The following is a 25,525-nucleotide window of genomic DNA, read 5'->3' as shown; positions in this document are numbered from 1 at the left end:
GGAATTTGAATAAGATTACCAGCCTTTTCTTTAGGTCTTCATATACTGCTAAGACTTTTCCTTTAATTTTGAGAAAACTTGCTCTTGATTTTTTTTTCATAATGTTATTGTGTTGGGAAAAATCACATAGGAATCAACAGAACTTCTGCAATATTCTGACACCCTTTTCCTATTTACCAATTTCGTATGAGCTAAATCACATTATAGAAATGTGCATTTTTTATGGTTCAGTGGTGGTAGAAGGGGCATCCTGTGTTCTTTGTTATTTCTTGGACCTGGATCCTGGGCAGCCTTGGCCCAGGTGTCCCAGCAGGACACGCCCTTTAGAACAGCAGTTCTCAAAAAAAGTGTGGGCTGCAGACCCCTGGGCCCTTTTCAGGTGGCATATGAGGACAAAACTATTTCCATAATAATATTAAAATTTTATTTGCTTTTTCTTTGCTTGTTTCAACTTTGCACCAATGGTGCAAAAACAATGGTATGTAAAACTACTGACACCTTAGTATGAATAGAGGCTTTGGCACCAAACTGTGCTAGTAAGTCATGGTATTCATTGCCATGCCCTTGCAGTAAAGTAAATAATAAAGAATTGAATAAACAAAATAATAAAATCAGTTTCCCTTAAGAATGCTCTTGATTGAAGCTGTATAAATTATTAATTTTATTATATTTCATACCTTGATTACACAGCTTATTCTGTGGGATGAGATGGGAAATACACATAAAGCAATTCTGCTGCATACAAAAATACAGTGGTTGTCTTGAGGAAGAGCATTATATAGCATTATATTTTGAGAAGTCTTCGAAAACATCCAAGTGTAGATGTTGGGTTAGCAGTTAGATACACCTGAGTCTTCACTGTAATATCTAATATTAGACGTATTTGAACATGTATGAGTTTGAATTCATTCATGAAATCATTAGATTTCTCCCATTTTATAGTTAGAGAAAATAACTTATCTAATATCCTGATTTGATATCTTTCAGAAGTTATGAACTTAAAAGTTCATTTGCAGAGGTACCTCATTTGCCCCGACCTTTCAGGCTAGGAAGTCACATTTAGAGTACCAGGAATAAAAACCCTACTTGACATAAATAGTTAAAGGCCAGTACCCATGTTTTTAACTCTTTTTTTTTTTTTTTTTTTTCCCTGACCAGTCTAAGGGAAAGCCAGGAACTATTAATATGTCGGAGAACCAGAATCTTGATCTTTGGGCTGTGTATATGGATTTACTTGGGAAAAAAGAGATTTAAAAATATAATTTGCCAAGTGCTGTCAGCAGCACTGTTGGGCTCAGAGTTGCTCAGATTCAATTTCTATAATCAGACCTCATTAAATTTTTGCTTTCAGTCCTTGTTGATTTTCTGTTAAGTTATTTTAAACTGTAATGTTCTGTAATAGAAAACCATAAAAGCATTTGTCTCAGAAGCATGTTGTACTTGATCCTATGAAATGCTGGTTGCTAGGGAAACTAATTTGCCAAGAAGAAAAACAAAGTATTGATTAGGAGGGGACAGAGAACCAAAAGGGTTTAGTCTGAAAAAAGAAAAGCAAAGCACATAAGACATTGTTGGCTCTAGAGTCAGAGATGCTTCCTGACTGGACATGGTGGCTGTGGCGTTTCCTGAGGGAATGGTCAGCCTTACCTGTGTGTCTTCAGGCGCAGTCAGGAGCCAGGGAGATCAGCAAGAGCCTTTTAGCTCTGATTCCACATTGTGGAGGAAATAGTCTTCCTGTGAGGAGGCAGAGAAAAGCATCTGACAGTAAAAACAAAATTGACTCTGAGATGGGCTTCTTGGAGGGAAGGTTGATACCAGCCAGGTGATAAGAGGTTGAAGTCTTAGGGCTGAAGTGGCAAAGAGACTAATGATAGATGATGCTTAGTGAGAAATGTACCAGTATGTCCAAGCATTTCTTTGAAATGTGTGCGTCATATAATACTTTAATGATAGTTTTTAAAATAAGATTTGTATTGTTTCAGCATGTTCTTTGTATTATCTTGAAACAGTTTTCCTTGATGTTTTATATATATACACACACTAGACATATATTTTTTAATAAGGCACTTTTTGTTTAAAAAAAAAACCTGAAGATAACTGCATTGACCATACCAGTGACATCAAATATATATACATATTCAGATTCAATTTCTGTAATCAACCCTCATTAAATTTTTGCTTTCAATCCTTGTTGATTTTCTGTTAAATTATTTTAAAGTATAATGTTCTGTAAGGGAAATATACATATGGTTATTGAACACTGTATTACAAAGTGTTGGGGTTAAGAGAATTCCAAGGTTGGATAAGTCCCAGCTCCTGCCCGCGAGAACCCTTTGTCTATTAGGGAAGCCTCTGATTTACATAAAACCACTACAGTGGGGAACAACAGGTCTGTGTGATGTTTGTGGGAACATGAAGGCTGGAATAGGTCATTCTCCTGAGGCAACTGGAGAAGACTTCTCAAAGAGGTAACATTTGAACTAGGTCTTGAAGGGTGAATAGGAGTTACAGAGGAAGAAGAGAAAGAGGTGTTCTAGGCAGATGATACTCCATGAGCAAAGCATGGAAGCAATTGTTACAGGTTTGCGGTGACAACCTTGGTGTGCGTAGAGCATTAGGATGTGAGAGGGGCTGGTGAAAGATGAGTCTACAGAAGTAGGTACAAGCCCTGTCATGAAGAACCTTCTATTTGACAATAAGTTTGGACTTCTTCTTATTGGCAAGAGTCAGCCACTGAGCAGGTTTGGTTTTTGAGGAAGATGATTTGGTGACAGTGTGGGGAATGAAGCAGGGGGACAAGACAATAATGGCAGGGAGGCAGCTTAGAGGACATTTTGGTAGTTCAGGAGAGTGACGTCTTAAGGGAGTTCCAATTATAATGGAGGCTGGGGGTGTTTATTGTGGAAAAATTCTGTGGTAGAATCAATTCAATTTGGTTATACAGTAACTGTACCTATTTACAGAAGCAGTAATAAGGATTTCCACTCAAAAATAGGAAGAAGAGAAGAGAAATATGGGTACTTTTTCAGTGGTTCAAATGTTACTCGAATTTCTTGTGTTTTTAAATTCCTAAGATTGAAAAATCTTTGAGTTACAAATTTGCATATGTAGTCACAAAAATTGCTTCATGGCAAATTCATTGAACTGTAGTACTACTAGCACGTTAGCAATTAAACATAGAGATAAGAAATCATTTAGGTGCACATTTTGTTACATTTTATAACTGAAGATAAGTATTACCTATTTTCCCTGTGTTGAATTGTTTCAATGTGGTATTCTTTCCTGGTTTTCCTTTCAGACTACCTGAGCAATTTCACTGTTGCCTCAAATGATACGAATGTACCTTTGTGTGTATGTATGTTACATACATGCTATTTCTGAGGACCAAATATAGACTAAATAGGAAAACAAATTTTAAGGCACAAACTGCATTTCTGTTTAAGCTTCCAATTCAAAAGATAATCATTTTTTTAAGAGGTGAGGCTTTGATCAAATAAGTGAGCCTGATCTCCTGAAATGAAAACACAGGAGGAGGTTTTCTGTTCTCCTTTTTCAAAGAATCACCCTGAAGCTCTTTATATTGGTAACTGATATTCTTCTAAAGACTCCTTGACACAAAACTTAATTTATTTCCGTGAGGGAGATCAGACTTTTGCTAATTTATGCACTAAGTGATGATACCAAAAGTAAAAGGCCTTTAAAAATCAGAGCCGTGTGTTTACACTGTCTTTTATGAAAACACATTCTTTTTTTTTTTTTTTTGAGACAGAGTCTCACTCTGTTGCCCAGGCTAGAGTGAGTGCCGTGGCGTCAGCCTAGCTCACAGCAACCTCAAACTCCTGAGCTCAAGCGATCCTCCTGTCTCAGCCTCCCGAGTAGCTGGGACTACAGGCATGCGCCACCATGCCTGGCTAATTTTTTCTATGTATATTTTTAGCTGTCCATATAATTTCTTTCTATTTTTAGTAGAGGTGGGGTCTCGCTCTTGCTCAGGCTGGTCTCGAACTCCTGAGCTCAAACGATCCGCCCACCTCGGCCTCCCAGAGTGCTAGGATTACAGGCGTGAGCCACCGCGCCCGGCCAAAACACATTCTTAAGATGGCATTTATACCTACCTTAGTTTGAGCAACAGGTTTAAGGTTTCTTAAATTCAAGCACTTTCAAAAATCCTCTTCAGATATGGTTATCAGAAACATGTTTACTATTTAACAGTCAGTACCCAGTTCAGGTAGATAAAGTATCTGTTAAAGATAAAGTTAAGAGGGAGGAAAAGCCATCTAATGTCCCAAGGATTCCTAGAAGAGGTTTTTCAACTATGAGGAATATTATTGAGAATTGAGCCTGCCAGTGGTTCTGGTGTATTTGTTGATTGTTTTTTTTGTTGTTGTTGTTTTGTTTTGTTTTTTGGAGCTGAGTCCCATGAAAGCTGGTCTTAAAATCTGCTTTATTTAGTATAGTCTTCTCTGTTTCATGACCAGGGCCTGATTTGATCTCGGCTTCGGAATTCAGTTACCTCAGCCTCTCACTGGCCTGTAGCCTTAGTTTTGTTGTCATTTCTAGCTTTGGGTAGGCAGTGGTAGACACTAGCAATCTGTCCTGAAATGCATTGGAAAGGATCTCCCTCCATTGTGTCTCATTCTTGACTCTTTTAGTGGTGTCTGATTTTTGATGTGAATTAGCTACCTTGATGTATTAAGTTGAAGAGCTGTTTTAAACCTGAAGTTCATCTCTGCTGATAGAGTAAAAAATTACCTTTCTGGGGACTAATTTTATAGATTGACAAATGTGACTGTAATTTTACCGAACATAGAAAAATCCACGATAGATGCTGGCTTGGATGTGGAGAGACAGGAACACGACACTGTTGGTGGGGCTGCAAACTAGTGCAGCCTCTAGGGAAAATAGTATGGACATTGCTCAAAGAACTAAAAGTAGATCTACCATTTGACCTAGCAGTCCCACTACTAAGTATTTACCCAAAGGAAAAAAAGTCATTTTATCAAAAAGAACCCTGCACTAGAATGTTTATTGTAGCACAGTTCACAATCACAAAGATGTGGAATCAACCCAAGTGCCCATCAAGTCATGAGTGGATTCATAAAATGTGGTTATACGTATAGTATACCGTGCAGTACTACTCAACCATAAAAAAACAAATTAATACCTTTTGCAACAATCTGGATGGAACTGGAGACCATTCTCCTAAGTGAAATATGTAAAGAATGGAAAAACCAAGCTCCACATGTACTCACTATTAAATTGGAACTAACCGATCAGCACTCATGTGCACACATGGAAGTAAAACTCAACAGAAATCAAGCAAGTGGGAGTGGGCAGAGGGGATGGGTGAAGTCATACCTAACAGGTACAGTGTACACTCTCTGGGTAATGGGCACACTTTGACTCAATCAGTACAAAAGCAATCCATGTAAGCAAAACATTTGTACACTCATAATCTGAAGTTAAAATCCAGGGATCTTTGTTTAATATTAAAAATTTTAAACACATCATCTCAGTTGTTGTAATAGCACCATAAGTAGTGGTTTTGATCACAAACATTTGTATATATAGCCATTTAATGTCTACATGTATGGCTGTATTTCTGTCTTCTCAGTTATTAGGAAGAGGCTGGGTTTTGTTCATTTGTAAAATTTCAGTCAAATTGCCTTTCGCAAATTGAGGTATCAAAATGGGATGTTAATCCTGACATCCCCATGCCTTTTCGCTCTCAAACAGGCCTTTGAAGGAAGCTGCAAGTGAACGTTATCTCGTTGTCAATTGTTTTACAGATGAGAACTGGGATGACGACCAGCTGCTTGGTTTTGAACCATGCAATGAAAACCTTATTTCTGGCTGCAATATAATCAATGGGAAATGCGAATGTGACACCATTCGAACCTGCAGCAGTCCCTTTGAGTTTCCAAGGAAGGATATGTGCCTTTCAGCTTTAAAGAGGATTGAAGGTAAGCATTGATTTTTGTTAACTATCCAGTCATAAGCCTTAGCATCGTGTAACTGTGAACAACAATAGTATTTGAGCTTGAAAAGGGAAAGACAAACCTACAGATATTGGTAGCTTTTATAATCCCACCTAAAAATGCACAGAGTTTACCAGGTGCTGATGTATTGTTGTGCATGTTTCCTGGAAGCCGTGGGATGGCAGTGCTGTGGTCGTGTGAGTCGGGTACTTTGTGCCGGCCTGCCCGGGTCACCTCTGCATCGCGGATGATTTCATGAGTGGTGTGCCTGAAAAAAACCTGTTGTCCCAGGTCCATTCTGCTTGATTTACCATAGGATGATGCTCCATGAGGAGAGTCTGCTAATTAGAAATTCGGCTCATCTGGCAAGAAGGAGTATCTCTTTAGAAGAGGCAGGAGAATTGTGCAGTGATGACTGAAGGTTTAGGCTGGTTTTGCCAGGGGGGGCGGGCAAGAATCACATGGCGTGTGGACGGATCATTAGGCGCTTCACCTCTGGAGAGAAGTCAAGAGTTACATTAAAAGTAACAAGAAAATTATACTACTATAGCCCGTAATTTTTGTGCATTCATGCATACAACCTAGAAAAAAGGTTGAGAACTTGAAAATATGATTCATAACTGTAGTAATCCCAAGTGGAGTAGCCAAAGCTTGGTGCCACGGCCCACAACCAAAATTAACATGGGGTAAGGCCTGGCTTGAGTCTTAGCCCTGCCCCTTACCAGCACTGAGCACTCTCTTAGCCCCAGTTTCCTCTTGGGGGGGAAAAAAAAGAATGGGGAAGGAAATGAGATAGTTTTAAATATGCCTTTTTATCTCTAAGATAATATCATTGTAAGATGGAAAGTTTGGTAGTATAGTTTGGAATACCAAAGATTCACAAGGTTTAGAAATCAAGCTTATAAGGGCAGTAGAGCAGGATTAAAGTTTCTGAAATGCATTGTGTTTCCAAGTTACATTAAATGGTAATGAAGAAGAAATTTGCAATAGCCTGTAGAATAACATTTCTGTTTGTATATACCAGTGCTGCTGAGTCAAATTAAAAGAGAATAAAGTAGAAAACAATAGAAATAAAAATTTAGAACTGCAGATGATCTTAGATAACATTTACTCCTGCCCTTGAATTTGAACACTGGGAAACTGCACTTCCACACAATTGATGAGTAACAGGCCTAGGAATACCCATGCCAAGTATTCTTCCAGTCACATCGTGACTTCAGACAATACCGTCAGTTACCTAACTTATTCTATTGTCTGGTTGTCCTTTGCTCCCCAACCCCATTGCCCACCACCAAAGAGCATTTTGCCAATTATTTATATAAATAAACACTTAGGGATATAGATGATGTGGTCACATGTCTATTTAAATACTTAATTTGCTAATTTAGTTACTCATACATATTTAAAATCACATTATATATTAATAAAATAAAACAGCAATTTAGAATCATTACCTTTTGCCATTCTTACTATTCAGCGTTTTATTCAGACATTTCGAATGCCTCACCAGCTGCTATTGTCTCCACCCAGGGCCCTTCCAGGTCGTTTAACACCCTGCCCCTGAGCACACCCTCTTCACTGCCATCTACGTTTAACACCCTGCCCCTGAGCACACCCTCTTCACTGCCATCTACGTTTAACACCCTGCCCCTGAGCACACCTTCACTGCCATCTACATTTAACACCCTTCCCCTGAGCACACCCTCTTCACTGCCATCTACATTTAACACCCTGCCCCTGAGCACACCCTCTTCACTGCTGTCTACCTTGCTTGAGGGGCAGCAGATTTTGAATGATGGTACCCACAGGAAGTTTTGTCCCCAAACCCAGTATCCACGTAAAATTAACACCATTGGGTTTTTAATTAGGTAGGTGTGTATTTATGATCTTTGCAATGTGGAGATTATTGATTTTTTTAAAGTGATTCCAAAAAGGCTGTTTGTGAGATCCAGAACTTCCAATTTTGAGATCATTCCCACAGGAATAATTACTGTATCTGATTAAATTTCTTTACCTTTTATTTTTAAACTTATTCTATCAGATGGCCTCTATGTAATTCAAATGTGGAAATAGTTGGAGGTCATTTAAGGTTAATGTATTTTCTACAAATAGTGCTTTGTTATTCAAAATAAAGCACCCTGCAGTATGTGAGATCTTGTAAGAAGTCAGTATTAAGGGATTTCCTGTTTCTGAGAAACAATTTTGAAGGAAAAAGCCCACTTATAATTGGGTATGTATGAAAGAATTAGTGATGAAATTGTGCTTATAAATAATTAAGTCATTAATAGTGATGAAGACTTGGAATGCTATAGGAGTGCAAAGCCAAGAAAGTATGGTGTGGAGTTGTGTATCACAGAGGGTAGAGTCTGAATAATTTAGAGTTGGGATGATTATGGATTTCAGGAGTGAGAACAATGTGGACAAAACAATAAAATGTGGAGGTGAGAATTTGCATGACTTATACGTAAGGCACTTGGGAAACTGGTCTAGAAGAGCAGAGTTTTATGTTGATGGGTGACAGGAAATAAAGATGGGGGAGGCCAGAGGGGACCAAATTGTGAAATATCTTAAACATTGAGCAGGGAGCTTAAGCCTGGTAACATGGGCTGTGAGAAGTCCTTGTAGGTTTATGGGCAGAGAGAAGCAGAGAGAAGATGGTGAAGTCAGCGTTAGGCAGACTGGGCTCCTGGTGGGATGGAGAATGGATCAGCAGAGATACTGCAGTCAGGAGGCTCATTGGGGAGCTGTTTCAGTTACTTGGATGTGCTATGAAACTGGAGTAGAGTAGCAGCAGGCAAACAGCAAGGAGGAGAGATGGATACACACCGCTTTGACGGCCGGAACTATAGTATCTGCTAGCAGATAAGGGAAGGTTGAAAACACACAAAGATGATTCTAGGATTTCTAACCTAATAGTAGAATGATAGTGCAAGTCATAGAAATGGGAGAACTCTTTTGAGATTTCTTGTGATAAAATGGTACTGAAAGTTGGGGTGGTTGTTTTAAGGGGATATAGCATCAAGAGGGGCTTAAAAAATATGGGAGCTGTTACAGCATGTCTGAATGATGACAAGAGTGATCTAGCAAAGGGGGAGAAGACAATACTGCAAGAGAGGCAATTGCAGGAGCAAACTCTGCAAGGAGTGAGATTGTTTCTGTTTTTCAGAGAAGTATAAAACAAGAGAATTATCATCTGATGGAGATAGAAGAAGGGGTGTGGAAAATCGAAGAGGGAGAGGAAAACGTAAATCTACATCTTGAAGGCAAGGATGAGTGAATTAACTGGGGAAATGTAATAGGGTTGCCTCTTAGTGCTGACAGTTTACCTGCGGTTCATGGTTACATGTTTGAAAAGAGGCCGGCCAGCACAGTTACGTTTTTTCCCTCTAGTTCTGATGCAGGTGTGATATAGGTAGAGAAGTAGCCAGGGTTGGGAGTTTTCCTGAAAAGTCTGGTAGGAGGGAAGAGAGGGGCACGGGGATTGAGGGTTATGCAAGAGTATTTACAGTGATCAACCAAGTGATCTACGTCAGGAAGGAGACAGAAACAGCGAGTGATGTGGTCAGTGGAGGGGAGGGCCTGGTGGGATTGAAGAATTATTGGGGTAGAGGGGGATAGCTAAGGAAGTAAGTAGGAATTTGTGGAATGAATACTTCATGATAAGATTTTTATTGGTTGTGATGAGGGCTAAGAATGACCTTGGATGATACGGTTAACTGAGGAGGAGTGAAGAGCAAGATAGCTGGAAGTGGGAGGCCAGACCTCTGATGGGTCACCTCTGCAAAGGAAGACGCCAAGAAGGCACAGTAGTAGGGGAGAGACATGAGCCAGAAGTTCTGTAGCCAATGCAACACCTGCATGTGGCTGGTGATACAATGTGACTGTGTATGTTTCCAGCGAACAAGGTTTTATTTTGTAAAGGGAAAAAGAAGAATGATCTGAAAGTGGCAATGAGAACAAAGAGGACACCTGGCCCACTCCTAGGATTTATGGAATGCGGGTGATAAAGCCATCCCCGTTTGAGAGGACTTGAAGGGAAAAAGAGTAGCCAGGGGCCACCCAGGTTTCAGTGACAGCAAGAAGGTGATAGGAACACCCAGAGGGGAGAATGAGAGCAGAGGGGATTTTATTAATGACAGACCAGCAACTGTAGGAGGCCCAGAAAAGGGTTTGGGAGGGAGGATTGTACGGGGCATGGGTGATTTTGCAAAGCCAAGTTAGGGATAAGAGTCTAGTGATGATGGCTGAACTGGTGAATTTAGACTTGCTTCTGATGGTCTCCTCTGGGAAGGTGAATAGTTAGTTCTAGTTAAAGCCTCCTTTTAGGGACCGTTCTTTTGGGCAAGTTTGTAGTATTAATGTGTGCAGTGTTGGTGTTGGGGATAGGGCAAGAAGAATAGTATTCTTGGCAGAGCATAATGAGAAAACATGTGTCCCCATTTCTGTGTTTTGGGGGATGATGCTGAAAATGAATTCCAGCCATAGCCATAACATTTAAAAAAATGTGTGGAAGTCATTGCAGAGCATTTCAATATTTATAGGTTTATGGAGAATACTGGCAATTTCTGGACATTAAAAAAGTTGCTGTGTATTTCTTATATAAAAGGGAAGGAATTGATCCTGGATTTTACCCACTGTTTTCTTTCCTAAAATAACCACCATAAAATCACTTTGTCAAAAGTTTAGAGGAAAGAGGATACTGGATAACAGCCACGGCTTTGTGCAACGTGGTTTGTCAGAGTAGCCAGCATTTTCCAAGGAAGAAGAAATCTGATAAAGGGACTGACCTGCAAGGCATCCCACCTTGCCTGTGGTTGTCTTAACAAAGCTTATAATTCTGTGCTGTGCTGCCTGTTCATCGGTGATTTGGTATATGCTGTACCAAGCACCACAAAAGAGAAATTGATGCACTGTGGGTCAGAGGAGGGGACCAAACCAGCAAAAACAGCACCAGCCTCAACAGCTGCCACAGCGGTGTTCTAGAAGGGCCACCCTTAGGTTAGTAATCATAAAGTTGACAGTTAAAGATTTCCTGGATTTCCATGATACAGTGAATGACGTTGGACTTTCAAGTTTGCATTTGATTCCAAGTTTGGGTACATGGCTTTTTAAGAAATTATTATAATTCAGAGTGGTCATCGTAAATTCAAGAAGTAATCAGAAATATGAAACCATGCCCTATTCAGTGAAGAATATAAAACACACTGGAAAACATTCATCTATTCATTTTATCCAGCAAGTATTTATTAAGTGCCAAATGTGTACAAGGCACTGTTGTGGTTGCTGAGGATACAGCTGTCATGGAGCTCATGTTCAGAGGGAGAAGGGTGACAGTAAATACATAAATGAACAAGAAAATATCATACAGTGTGATAAAAGCATTGAAAAATAATAATCAGGATGCTATGCTAGAGACTCACTCACTGGGGAAATTGCTTCAGGTAGGGATGTCAGGGAAGTATCTGAGAAGGAAGGGCACTTGGTCTGAAATCTGAATGCACAAAGGAGTCAGGCTTGTGATGATCTGAGGAGAGAGAATTCCATATGGAGGGAACGGTAACAGCAAAAGCTCTAAGGAAAGCCCAAGCTCAGTGTGTGGGGAAAAAACAGCAAGGAAAGGCAAGAAAGGACAGTGTGACCAGAATGTAGGGAGAGAGGGAGGGAGGGAAGGGTAAGGAACAGATCACTGGAGGCCTTGTAGATTGTGCCGAGGTGTGTGGATGTTGTGATGAGTACATAGGAAAGCTGTGAAGCGATTGTGAGCAATTTGATTTGTCTTTTAAAAGATATATATGGTGGAGAAAAGATCAGTTGTGGGCAGGGAGATGCAAGAATGGGAACAGAGTCTGTTGGTAGGGTTTTTTTTTTTTTTTTTAGTAGTTCAAGTAACAGACACTGGTGACCTGTGCCTGAGAGCTGGAGATGGAGAGAAGTAGGTGGATTCCAAGATATCATTTGGAGATAGAGTTAACAGGCCATGTTGATTTGGGTGGTGAGGGAAAGAGAAATTGAGGAATACTCTTAGGTTTGGGATTTAAGCAAATTGTAGTACCCTTTACAAGGGAGAGGAGCAGATTTAGGGAGGACTCAAAAGTTCTGACATCCACATAGTGCTATTTGTCACTTAAGTAATTTTGATGTAATTTACTAACTCATTAAGTAGTATTCATACATGCATAGCTCCACGGTAGGTATACCGAGAACTACAAAGATATATTACTGAAAAAAGTCACATCTTTCCACAAAGAGGTATAACCTAGTTGGAAGATTATACAGAAAAATTAAAATAACCCAATTCACACTGATTTTTCACCAGGCAGAAACTAGCTGAAGAGATGTCTGTGTGGGATCTACAAAATGTGCTCTTAAACACTTTCTAGTCATTGTTGTATTACACGTCACACGGGTTACTAGAACTGTGTAGATTATGTGGGATTCGTTTGGAGTTTCAGGATGAACATTCTACAAAAGGAGGAAGATCCTTGGGGCTTTAGAAATTCCCTCTTTGTTTTAGCTAAAAGCACTTAGAATGTCAAATTGTTTATAATTTTTGGCTGTATTGAATTATTTTTCTCTGAGATATTTTAGAGAAGAGAGAGACAATCAAAAATTGGCATGTGTTACTCCGTATCATTGTCTTATATTGAGTGGACACATAAGAACCGCTCTGCATTCATAACATGGATAAATCAAGGAAGGCTTTGTGGAGGGACTGGGAATTGAGCCCAGCTCTGAGAAATTTGTTGGGTGGTTCGACCGAAGAGAAGGAAAGTGTACGAGCAGCCTAGGGTAGAAAGGAGAGGATGGACAAAGAGGTACAGATCGGAGAAAATTATGGTGGTCAGGTCAGTGGGCTTTAGTGGCTGATTGACTTCAGGAGATGAGGAAGGGGAAGACTCCCAGATTCGGGGGAATGATTGTCAAGATAATTGCTGGGGGCTGGTGGTCAGGATATATATTAATAATAGTGTCACTTACTAGAACATGGACTACACGGAGAGCAGCTTTGTGGGAGGTTAGATGTGGTACATAGTTTGTTTTGTTATGTTTGAGGTCTCTATGGAGAATCAAGGGGAAGATGAGAGTTATGGGTCTGGAACTCAGAGATCTGAACTGGAGATAAGTGTTTGTGAGTCATCCTCCCAGGAAGAGTATGATGTCTTTAATGACTTTTGAGTATATAACTGATGTGAGGAGCATGAGCATTTTTAGGAAGATTAATGTGACAGTAATGTGTATAATGGTGGGAAAAAGTGACTGGCAATGTTAACACACCAAGAGTGAGATAAAACGACCCAGGCAGTGGCTGGTGCAGGAAGCATTGAATACTTTGTTTGCATAGTAAAAGAAAGTCTAAGGACTAATAATACTACTAGCCAACTGCAAGTTAGTTTAAAACGCAATTGCTGGCACGCATGATACTGGAATGTATGAAAGGGAATATATGATTTTAATTTATTGTTAATTGATTGACTTAATTTGTACCCCCTTGTTCAAAAAAGCCTTTAAAAGGATTTGAGTATAGTAGACCTGGTCAGACCCATACCTGAGATTAGAGTGAGATCAGAGTAGGAGCACCAACATAATTACATAATTGCAGAAGGGTAGTCAAGAAATAGGATTATAGTCATAGACTTTTTCAGTCCAGAAGAATCTCCTCAGCATTCTTTGCAAGTGGCTCTGAGGCTGTTCTCTTCATTTGAGAGCTGCTTTAATTGTTTATTCATTCATGTCTTCATTCAAAAAGAAAGTATTGAGCATATGCCATGTGCCACTACATCTCAGATTTGCCAGTTTGACTTTGGTTTGCCTTTAACTGAAGGACCATTTTCTAAATGACCTAAATTGTATCGCTTTTATTCATAGAACTTCTTTCCTAAAGAGTGCTTTATGGGTTTTTTTTGTTTTGTTTTTGTTTTAATGTGTGGATGGGGCAAAATGCTTACGGAAAACACTCAGGAAAATGTGATCCAAAGGAGCTGGACATACTAATTGGCATTGGTTCTGCCTTGGAGGCAGTGCAACAGAATTTTCTCCTAGCACTTTGGACACTGGAACTGCTGGATGGAGACACTTCAGCTGTAGCAAGAGACCTGCTGCCATCCTTTAAGTATGGGAAAGACAGTTCCCAGCTCTGTCCTCCTGTGCCATTCCCACATGGGGCTAGAGGTCCACGTGGAGGCCTGGGCGTCATGCCTGGAGGGTGTCTCGTAGCCCTCTCAACCTTGAGAGGGCCTGATGGTCACACACAGATTTTGATTAACTAGGACTGGACTAGGGCTAGGGAATCTGCATTTCCAACAAGCCACAGGAGAAGCTGCTACTGCCAGTTTTTCACCACACTTTGAACAGCAAAGTCATAGTTTATGTGAATCTACCTTCCTGCACAGAAAAATGGATTTGTCGTGCTGGTATGAGAGAACATCGTAATTTTAAGTAATCACTGGACCTAATTTTGATTTTTACTACTTCTTCCATTGTTTTTAAAAACAAAGCATATGTTATAGATTGCTTTACTTCAAATGTGAATACATAGTAATGATTTCATTATGCCATTTGAAAAATTTTTCCAAGTAAATGTTACAAGAAATTGAAAATGCAGTGGAGACATTTTGCATTGCATATATAGGACCCACATGGTAAGGGACAAAACAAATCCTGAGACTTGGATGCTGAGGAAATTTTTTGTTTTTAATAGAGTTGATCTTTTATATAAGTTGACCCATTTCATCTTTGCTCAACTTTAGAAGTATATCTAAAACCTTATGTCTGTAGATTTTTTTTTTCAATTATATTGATCTCCTGCATAGTATTTAAATGTCATTATCCCCAAATTTTTCTCATGTACTATTGACTACAGTAAAAATAATCCACAGGGATCAGATATAGTAAATTATATGTTCTCTAAAAATATAACTGCTGTATACTGTAAGATTATGACATAGCAGAATTAAACTTACCAGGCTGTCCTTACAATTAGCACTACTGTTAATTATTCTTTTGAGGGGAGGATGGAAATGGGCTGGTTCTGTACATTTTATGAGGTTTATGAAGTTTAAGGGAAAATATTTTGGGGAAGCACTTGGTGATTTAAAAGGGTTGTTAGTATATGTATTTACCCAAAATCCCAGAAAAGATAACCTCTCAAACTCCGATTCTTATTTATTCTGATGCCAATCAATCTGTGTTTTAGGGACCATACCTTCTCTGCTTTGGGACTTTTGTGTGTACAATTTCCTAATTTTTAAGTTAAATACCTCACTAAAATTACTTATCGCAGATTCTACTTTTCTTAAGCTAGTTACATCTGAAAGCATATAAATTATTTAAAAATTTTATTTTAGAGGAATCCAGTTGACAATGCTTTTCAAGTGTGGAAATACTAACTCTTCCCTTGACCAAATGACAGACACATTTAACCTCATCTTCCAGTTGGGTCAGGAGCCTCATTACCATCAAGGTCCCAGCTGATTTTTCTTGTAGCTACCCAGTTGCCACCAATGATACTTGTATAATTAAGGCAATAAGGCCATTATGCAACTTCAAATCTGTGTTGCTGTCCCTCTCTCTTAGTAAAGATAATTGCATATTGATAATATAGTATGTCTTTCCTTTTTTGGAGCACGTATACATATACACATATGTGTGTGTATATCTATAGATACATAAAGTGACTTTAAAATCTAAGTATGTTTCATTTAAAATTCCAGCAGTGTCATGGGGAAAGAAAGTGTAAAGTTCCTTATTTTTGTAAGTAGTATACTTTTTATTTAGATTGACAGTGAAATCAGTATTTTAGACTTTTATATCATAGGTACAAATTTTTTGGAGAATTGTCCTTAAAAACATGTTTTAAATCATTGTTGTTTTGATGTCTTGATAACTGGTACAAGGAAAATAAAAAGGGCTTCCAAAAGGCGGAAACCAGCTTCAAATATCTGGGAAATAAAAACAGGAAACTAAAAGAACTTTGGCCTAAGACCAGTTGGAGAGGAGCAGTTGGTTGAATAATTATACCTGCAGTTCAATGTTGGAAGTCATACAATGACCTTCTGGTTGTTGTGATTTCTTGTGTCTATCCAAAAAAAAAAGTGATTATTAGTTTTATATCCAATTACCAATCGGAGTGTGGGTAGAAATATAAAGGAGCCTTCTATTCACCCACATTAGGGTTACAAATAGGATTGGTGTAAAAACCAAGTTTTCAGGTTTCATATTTAGAACAATCCTTTCTATACAGTCATCTGTAAATAGCACAATAATGTTCTGTACTACTCATTCATGGATTTTTTCCTCCCTTACTTTGCTTTAACTCTTAACTCTGAGCTTTCAAGCCATCTCTTCTGTCCCAAGGTATGCCTAGTCTAAACACCTGTCTGTCCTCCTACCTTTCCTATTCTCAGCTTAGTTAAAGGAATACCAGAAGTTGTAAGTGAGCAGTTTTGGCTACACATCTGTGCTTTATTTCAAGATTAAATACCATATACTTAATATGCATTTTTAAAAAGACATTTGTTATTGTTAAAAGGACAAAAAACAACCTGGGACTTTAAGCCAGAGAAATAATGTTCTTTGGGGCCATGCTTAAAACTTTGTATTTCCACCTACCCAGGATGCTTAAAAAATGTTGGTGTAATGACTGATTTTAGCAGGTTGACATTTTCCCTGCTGGGTAGCCCTGAGCAGCCCCTCTCACAGTTTGTGGTTTCTAACCCGGCTGTAGGTGACCTCTCAGTTATTCCCAGGGCTCGGTGTGTGCTTGTCACACACAGCTGCTGAGTTGCTGCTTTGCCCAGCTGTGTCCAGCTAAGCCCTGGCCCCACGAAGGTTTTTCCTGACATGAGCAAAGGATCTGGAATCCCAGCCCAGGAAGCCTTCTGAGCTGCTGGCAAAGGAAGCTACCAGTGGAGACCACTGTCCGTGGCAGGGCTCCATTCCTTTGAGAGCAGTGGGAGCTGTCGCTTCTGTGTCCACGGGGGTTCTCACCTCCCACAGAGCAGAGCTGCTCCCCCAGGCCAGCTTGTCTCCATCAGCCAGAGGGTGTGCACGACCAGGAGTTGTCATTCCTGAGCCGTTCTTACCTTGGTATCTCAGGCCATTAAAACCTCATTAGTTAGTGTAATTAGTATTCCACTGCCATAATCTGGGATTGTGGACAACGCAGCCAAGCTAGACAGTTTATTTTCTGCTTATAAAAAAAAATGTCTGTGAAAGAGAAGGTCAAGAAAGAGTTTGGGAGCATAATTACTTCTGCATAAATTTACATTTAGTCAAAAAGTGATCATTTCAAATGTTCTTAACAATTTTATCAATATAGCTAAGGATTCTCTGGTAGATTCTGTGTTTTTTCTACTTGCCAGTCTTACTAGTGTTATATATTTACTAGTATCTTGATTAAGAGATCTTCTGGGAGAAAAGCTCTTTTGGATAAAGAAGATTCTAACTTAGAAAAAGAAAAAGAAAAAAAAAAATCTTTCTCAATGAGAGGAGGCAGGGCTGTATGCATACAATCGCACATAAAAATAGACCTCTACAATTTCTTCCACTTCCTGTTGAGGGAAGGCTAATAAAGTTAACATTACGTGAAAATCGTGAAGATTACCAAATTTGTCTTTTTCTCTCTGTGGCCCCCCTATTCTATTCTTTTTGGTTTTTTCCACAAAAGCCCAGCATTACCTTTCTCTCTACAGTCTAGGAAAAATTTTAAATTGTTTACCCTTATTGATTGCACACCATAGTGTTAGCCAGCATTTTCACAATTTAATCCTTTTTAATTGTGAAAGGAATTCAGTTCAGAGGTAGGAGAGCTCTTCGGAATGGAGCACGGATCCCTGCAGTCAGTCTGGCCCCTTCCTGACTGTACCTTGGTCACTTGGAGAGAATGTACCTGGGACTGGCCCGCCTGGCGCAGGATCATTTGACGTGAATATGGAAAGGACCTTGCCCTGGGAAGACCAGATAGACACACAAACAGTTGTAATGAGGGCGGAGCAGCCATACCCAGTCTGAATAGTGTTGTGCATGGTCGACATTCTAGAAGATAATAAAAAGTAAATCAAAGCTAATTTAGATCAGTTTAAAAGCTATTTAATGATTCATGGACAGACATCATTAATTCTAGAATTGGTTCCTCTATCTCTTGAAATGTATGACTTTCTTAAGCTATTTAGGAGCATGAAAATTAAATATTTGGTTTTTTTAAAGACATGCTCTAATAATAAAATTTGACTGAGTCTCTAGTTCATATTAACTTTCACTAAGCATGCTGTTGCTGGGGCATTTGAATAATTTACTTTGAAGCCTGTGAGACCGTTTTAATGGTGCATACTCTCTAAGATAAGAATAGTGAATTCACATGGGTTGTTGCTACATCTCAAGCTGGGGATATACTCTTTTATAGGGTGCCTTCCTGCTTTTGATTTGTGATCTCTATTGCTAAGTGTTTTTTGCATCAAGAGGAAGTGATGCCTGTAAAGTTGGAAGAGGGAAGGAATTAACACAAGATGAATTAATGTTCGTGTGAGTTTTTAAGGGACTGGAATGTTGCTCTAAATTGAGGATGTGTTTTTTTTGTTTCTGGCTGACAACTTCCTAGTTTCTCTACACTTAATTATTCTTTTCTCTGTCACTGGGATTTTTTTAAAATTTCCCGAAAAGCAAGTAAAGTGCTTTCTCCTTATCAGTAGCATTTCTTTTCCTGTCCAATAACAAAAGAACAATACAGGAATTTAATAATGTTAAAAAATTGATACTTTTTTTAATATCTCCATGTATTTGTCTCTAGATAAAATCCAGGTTTTACAGACATAGAGGAAAGCTATTTGTCAGGAAAATGAGCTAATGTTGTATCTTGTACTTGTCAGGTTTTTTCCTTTCACCCGGTTTGGAAAATGAAGTATTTTTTTTTTCTTGCTTCAAAATGTGTTCCCATGTTCTGTTATTGAGATAGAAGTCCTGCAAATTAGAAAAATAGGTAAGAACACTGGTTGTCCGCTAACATAAGGACATTTTAAAGGTGCCTAGAGCACATTCTGATCTTGTTTATGTATTTATATTATATTAAAGATTGTTATTTACTGTTCCTACTGCTTTTGGGGGGGTCCAATCTGCCTCACAGAGCTTTTATAAATATCAGGTGTGTTCTTGCAACAGGGTCCATGAAAGGAAACTTGTTTCAGTGTTTTGATGCAGTTTGAGTTCATGGCAGAGGTGCATTTAAAGTGACTTCTGCAAGTATCTTTGAAACCACATTGAGGAGGGACTAGTGACTTGTCCCTTGGTGGTCTTGCTACTGCCTCAGAGGAACTTGCTGGCTCAGTTTTCTAAGGCATGGAGCAAAATCTGATACGCTCTGTTGTGTCTGACCCGTATCTGAGTAACTAGTTAGATTTTTTAACTGCCTAAATATATTGCATATAACACTTGAAGTGATATTTATCTCTGTGGTAGTAAAAAGAAAGTATAATATTATTCCATTTATATGTTCTCAGTGCCCTTTGATATTCTGATTGCTAATCACAGTGGAACCTTCTGAATGCTTTCTGATTGAGAGCCAACTTGTTTCTGTTCCGTCAGGAATTTTTCACATAATATTATGCTGTGGTGTCACACCTCAGTGCGACATGGTACTCCCAAAAATGTTATCTGTGTTCTTTCATGCCTCTCGAACTGGCTTCATCTCTCCCCTAAGTTCAAGACTACTTATGATGTTGTCCTTGGGGGTCCTTTGGATATGTCAAGAACTAAACAAACCTCTGTAGTCAGAAGAGTACATCCTGTATGGATTTGTAATAGTGTGTGTTCATGTGCCTAGAAAATATGTGTTTTCTGGGGAAAAAACATGCATGTCATATATGTATTTGTGTACTTTCTGTGCCAAAAGAACATTGTATACATATATGTCCCATGTGCATGCATGAATCTATATTGCTAGATGCGTGTAAGCACTTATACATACATGGTGATATAATAGGTAGTACCTGGAAATAAATGCAACCATATGATTATTTTTCTGACTCAATATATATGTCTACAGTTACCTATGTGCCATTAAATATGACTCTGCTGATAATGATGTTACATTCTCTGGTTAAGAGTTTCCTGAAAATTCTACTCACCTTTGATGGTGGAAATTAGTCATAGACTCTAACCCATGGCCATACATTCCAGCAGTTCTTTTTAAGAATTGGCGTAATGTTTTGCACTTTTTAAATAGCTTTTAGAGGACAAGCTATGACTCCTCAAGTAAATATTATTCAAACTCCTTCCACTTTCATTTCCTTTATCACTATAACGACCACACCCAGCTCTGTTATTAAACTGTGTTGTCTATCTGCTTCCCACACACTAGTAAAGCTGACCCTGTTGAGGAGCAAAGGAAATATAAGAGATAAAGTTGAAAACTGTCTTCCTTTTTGGACATTCTAGAGCAACAAGTCAGCTTGTCTCCATTTGGGTAGAGAAGAGCAGCTACGGGTCATGATTAGATGGTATGTCCCTTAGTAACCAAGATGACTCCCAGCAGAATTATTTGAAACATTCTCAGTAAATAACCCAGAACTCTGGTAAGCAAACGGGGAGTGGCTGTTCACTTATAGACTGTTTCAGTTTTCTATATATGGAGGAGAATACTGGGACAAAGGTAGAGGTCAGTATCCGATGGAGGTCTCCAGATTTCTGAGTTTAAGCCATCCCAGCCCAGCTTAAGTGAAGTTGTGTTTTGGAGCAGCCTCCATATTCGGCCATGCAAAGCTCTGCAGTGGGCGTTCTTGGCTGTATTTTACTGCTCTCTTCATTGACATGAAATCTTTGCCACATCTTCATGGCTGCTCAGAGTGATTTTTAACTCAACTTTTAACTGTATTCCTCAGTCACATTAACCTTTCCATCAAGATTTTTGCCATCTCTTAAAAAAATTCCTTTGCTTCAAGTATGTTTTGAAAAGTTTGACTGACATGAGTCATATCTCCAAATGGGTGGCCAATTTGATAGATATTTGCTTAACATAATGTAACGTGATTGATTTTGTTATATTTCCTGTGGGCTGAGGTACCGTTGTTTTCTATTACCAGAAAACACATTTCAGGTCTTTATCTTATGTGAGTACCTCCTAAGCAAAGAAATAAAATGATTATATCTTCCATTATTTACTGTTATCTCTAGCATCCAAAAGAAATGAATGTCCCCAGAAAAAAAGGTTATAAAAGTATAATACATAGACACATTGAAGGATTAGGAGGTAGTAAATGTGAAATGGGCTTAAGAATGACTTTATTCACTTACTGGCATTTTGGAGGGACTCGGGCTGTCAGGAAAATGAACCAATCTGTATTAATATAAAGCACTAGAAATATAAATAAATCATGTTTGAAAGCAATACCAGAATTTTCCTTAAATGCTGCTGAATACATTCTGCTTGTTAAATGTCAGTTAAATGTATGTCACTGGCATGCATACACTGAGAGGGTCACAAAAATATCCCCTCACAGCTTTAAAATATTTAAGCCCTTTAATGTTCTTTTGACCTTCAGTTAAAGGACATAGTCACATAGCAGAGGAAATGCCTCAAATTCTAGCATCTGGGTTTGTTTCTTTATACTTTTTTGGCACAGTTACAACAGTAGAGCTTTTCTTTCCTTTAATTTTTTTCACAGTACAGTCAACACAAGCTTTTCACACAAGCGGGAAAGGACAGTCGTGAGGCCAAAAGCAATATGTCTCTGCTCTATGCTCCATGGCAGGACCTAATTGAATGGCTTGTTGTTTCATAGGGAGCCTGGAACCAACAGGCAAACAAATAGAATCCCACACAAATACAAATTTCATATAAAATTAGATACCTGCGCATGTGCATATAAATATATTCCTATATGCTCAAAACTGAATTACTCAGTGCTCTGTTATTTCGAACTTGTTGAGTCTTTGTCACTGTGTTCAAGTTATTTCATCGGTGTATAGTTTTTGGATCATCACCTGGATGTTTCGCTGCTTGAAGATGTTTCTTCAAAAGTTTGTTCTGTAGCTGAGAAGAGAACCTTGTTGAATTACAGTACTTGTAAAGTGTATGTGTTTGAATGGGGTGCTTTATTTCAGCCTTATTTGTATGTCAGCCATATTTGTCTTTTATCATTAGTAGAAAGGTCACTTAAGAGAACGAAATAGTGAGATCTGGTTTTGCATTCATTGAAACACCCCTATCAAAACAGTAAGCTGGAGACATCTTGATATTTTCATGTTTTCCTCGCTTTGTACCCAGTAGGTTTCTGTGTGTGTGAGCTTATTTTGACTTTGGGTAATATGCAGCGGCATTGCCCGCACGTACTTGATTCATGGGAATTCAGCATGGTAGCATGTGCCTTGCTCACTGTTGAGGACACTCATGCGTTGGCATCCCTGCTCTCATCTGACCAGTACTTGTGGGCCATTTGTGTAGTTCTGACATGAAAATGTTATCATAGGAAGCAATACTGCTACGCACAAATGCTTATACACTTAAAAGCAATTCTCAAAGTAGCCTTAAAAGTTGTTGTCCAAAGCTAACCGACTCACAAAAGCTTATTTTGTCTGACTTACATGTCCATTCTATAGAGTTACATGGAAAAGGACAATCATCTGCCCTTATTAGCAAATGCCTGTTTAATTTTCCCTGATTTGTTCATCTGTTCATTCAGCAGCTCGTTATTGAGCATCTTCTCTGTTCTAGACACTGTGCTAGATTCAGGGTCAACAAAATGGACAAGGTTCCGGTCCCTCCAAACTTTCCATCTTAAGGGGCACACATCAAATTATATCATTGCTGTTGACCTGCAGTGTGCTGAGACTGAGCTAGGATGGCTTAAGAAAGTCTCTCTCCGAAGAGATGATGTTTAAGGTAGACTGAAAGGTAAGAAGGCACCAGCTGTGCAGAGAGGCTGGGGGAGAACATTCTAGGCAGGGTGAACCTGGTGTGCAGTGAGCCCAGTGTGCGAGAGAGTTCTGTGTGCTGGGGACTGAAAGGTTGGTGGGCTGTCGTGCATTTAGGGAGGGCTGGGGAGAGTGGCTGGGAGGAAGCTGGAGAGGTAGGGAAGGGCTCGGGCATATAGACCAGAGGTAAGGGGTTTGGGTTTTACTCTAAGTGTAACGGGAATCTGTACAAGGGTTTTAAGCTTCAGATGGAGATGAGAGGATCCACTTTTTAAGAAGTTCAACTCTGGCTGCTCTGTGGAAAATGGATTGTAGCAGGAGGCTAGAGTGGAATTGAGGGGTTAGTTAGGATGCTGAAAGGGAGCCAGGAGAATGGTACGTGGCTGGACGAGGGTGCTGGCAGAGGAGCTGAAGAGAAGGGAGTGGATTCTGTGTGTCATCTGGAAATTCAGGGAAAAGGGCTCACATAGATTGGATTTGGGGGTCTGGTTAGGGGGTGGACTCTAGAATGACTCCAAGCTTCTGGCTTGAGCAGTTGGTACCAATTCCTTAGATGGAGAAGACTGGGCAAAAACTGAGTGGAGTCAAAACTAATCACTGAAACGCTTTGAAACTTTGAAAGTGTACCAAGGTGGAAGTGACTCAGTCCTTTTCTGCCTATTGTGATGATATTTGGAAATTAAGTCATTAAAGTGTTTCACTGGCTAGAACACATGACTGAAATTGTAACGATTCCAACTTGATGGCTCTTGGTTCTAGTTCCTCAGCTTTGTCTTCTGCTATTTTATCCAGTCTTCTACCTCTTTTTGCGGCCTCGGTTCTTTCTCTCACCTTTGGAGTAGGCTTTTGTTTCTTCCCTGGGGATATCAACAAAACCCCTACCCCAATTTGCTTGGCTTCCCTTTAAAATTGTTCAAAGATTGTTTCCGTAAGTTTTTGACAACACGCATCCACTCTTCTAGGCATGATTATTCTCACTCTAGAATCCCGGTGGACCCAAGGCTAGCAAGGGAAATGCAAGATCGTGAGTGTCATGTGTCGTGCACACTTCACAGCGTGTGGAGAATCCGTGTGCTGTGCCAGTCATTCTCCCCATCCCCTAACCGTGGACCACGCGTGAATGTGTCAGGACTTTGTTATGCTCATTCTGTGTCTGTGCACTTACCAGACCACATTTTACTCTCTCGTGGGCCCGCCTGTATCCCCTGAAAGCAGAAACAGTGGGATCAGTTATCCTGGGGGAGAATGAGTGTCTGATCAAGAAAAAATAATGGATTAGAACTAAATAACTCATGTACTAAAAAAAATTGGACTTTATCTTACAGACATTGGAGAGCCATTGCAGGCTTGTGAAGAGAGGGGCGGGTAGCACGTGGAATTAAGAATGGAATGTCTGATGCCTCGATTGAAAACAATCAATAAAGATGCTATAAATAGACTGATTATCAGAAAGTATTCTTAAGTATAAAACACATTCAGAATTTAGAAAACAGGGTACTTAACTCCTACTGTAATACTGTATTTGTGCTCTGAAAGGAAGAAACATAATAGGTTTAGTATTTTTTGACCTGTCATTTGATTTTAGTTATGCCTAATTTCTTTTAAGCTTACCCTTTTGGCCCTGATCACGTTTTTTTCAGTATTCTTGCAGCCAATTTTTCAGATACAGAAGGAAAATCATATTTGCTGTGTGTAGTTGGAAGAAACCCTGGCGCAGATCCTCCAGAAACCAGAGAGAGAAATTATTAGCCATATCCAGACCAGTAGCTGACTGGCTCGGATTCTTCCTCCCACGAGCATTCCTGATTAATGGGAGAATCTGTTCTGTAGTCGAAAAGCCTCTTTCCTGAGCCCAGTCTGTCCTGGCTTCGGAGCATGACCAGCTGCGCGGCTGCAACCACTGCCAGGGCTCTGTTTCTGATTCCGCTCCTCAGCACGTCGGAGGTGGTGGATGGGGAAGCAGAGAGGTGGGAACAGCATCCAGGTCGATTTGGACATTTCAGCGGGTAACAGAGACACAGCACCTCTAATTAGAATCCCTTTGCTCCCGTGGGACACGGCCCTCTTCAGAAGTCTGTCCTTCTCCCTGATGTAGATGTTGCAATTCTTCCTTTATTCGTTTGTTCTTGATGTTTATCCAGACCACTTAGCGCCTGTGATTAATTTGCCCTGTAACTTCTCCTGACATTTTCTTCACCCCTCTTCTCTGTTCCCTTACTCTCTTCCACTACTTCTTCTCATTTGTGTTCGCTTTCCATCCCTCTCTGCCATTGCATTTTCTCCTTTGTGCTGAAATAATCTTGATTGTTGGCTTACTTCCAGCAATATTAGTCCACCTCAATTATTTACCAATTTATGGTAAATTTATTTTAAAATCTAAAATATTTATCAATTTAACAAAGTTAATGCAGTTTATGGTAGCATTGGGCCCTGAAATATAAAATACTGTCACAACAGCTAATGTATACTTAATTTCTGTTACCTTTCTCTCTCATCTTTTCTTCCTTATTCTAGACTCAATCTGTTTTATCTCGGGGGCCTACTATCTAGGTGTTCAGAGTTTGGGATCCTCATAGGGTCTTCACAGCTAAAGAACTATCTCCACTGCATCTGTGATATCTAAAAACAATATGAAGATCCAGAAT

The 25,525-nt window shown here is 39.4% G+C and overlaps 1 protein-coding gene across 2 annotated transcripts in view; it reads left to right on the top strand.

Moving 5' to 3' along the window:
• CRIM1 (cysteine rich transmembrane BMP regulator 1) overlaps positions 1-25,525 on the top strand; it is a 188,765-nt gene that overhangs the window by 34,354 nt on the left and 128,886 nt on the right. For both annotated transcript variants that reach the window (XM_069495226.1, XM_069495227.1), the window contains exon 2: positions 5,790-5,963. In XM_069495226.1, the coding sequence (XP_069351327.1) occupies positions 5,790-5,963 (174 nt within the window). The remainder of the gene's footprint in view (positions 1-5,789; positions 5,964-25,525) is intronic.

This window comes from Eulemur rufifrons, chromosome 19 (genome assembly GCF_041146395.1).
Source record: "Eulemur rufifrons isolate Redbay chromosome 19, OSU_ERuf_1, whole genome shotgun sequence".
NCBI lineage: Eukaryota > Metazoa > Chordata > Mammalia > Primates > Lemuridae > Eulemur > Eulemur rufifrons.
The sequence above is the reverse complement of the archived record's forward strand: the minus strand, read 5'-3'. Positions and strand labels throughout refer to the sequence as shown.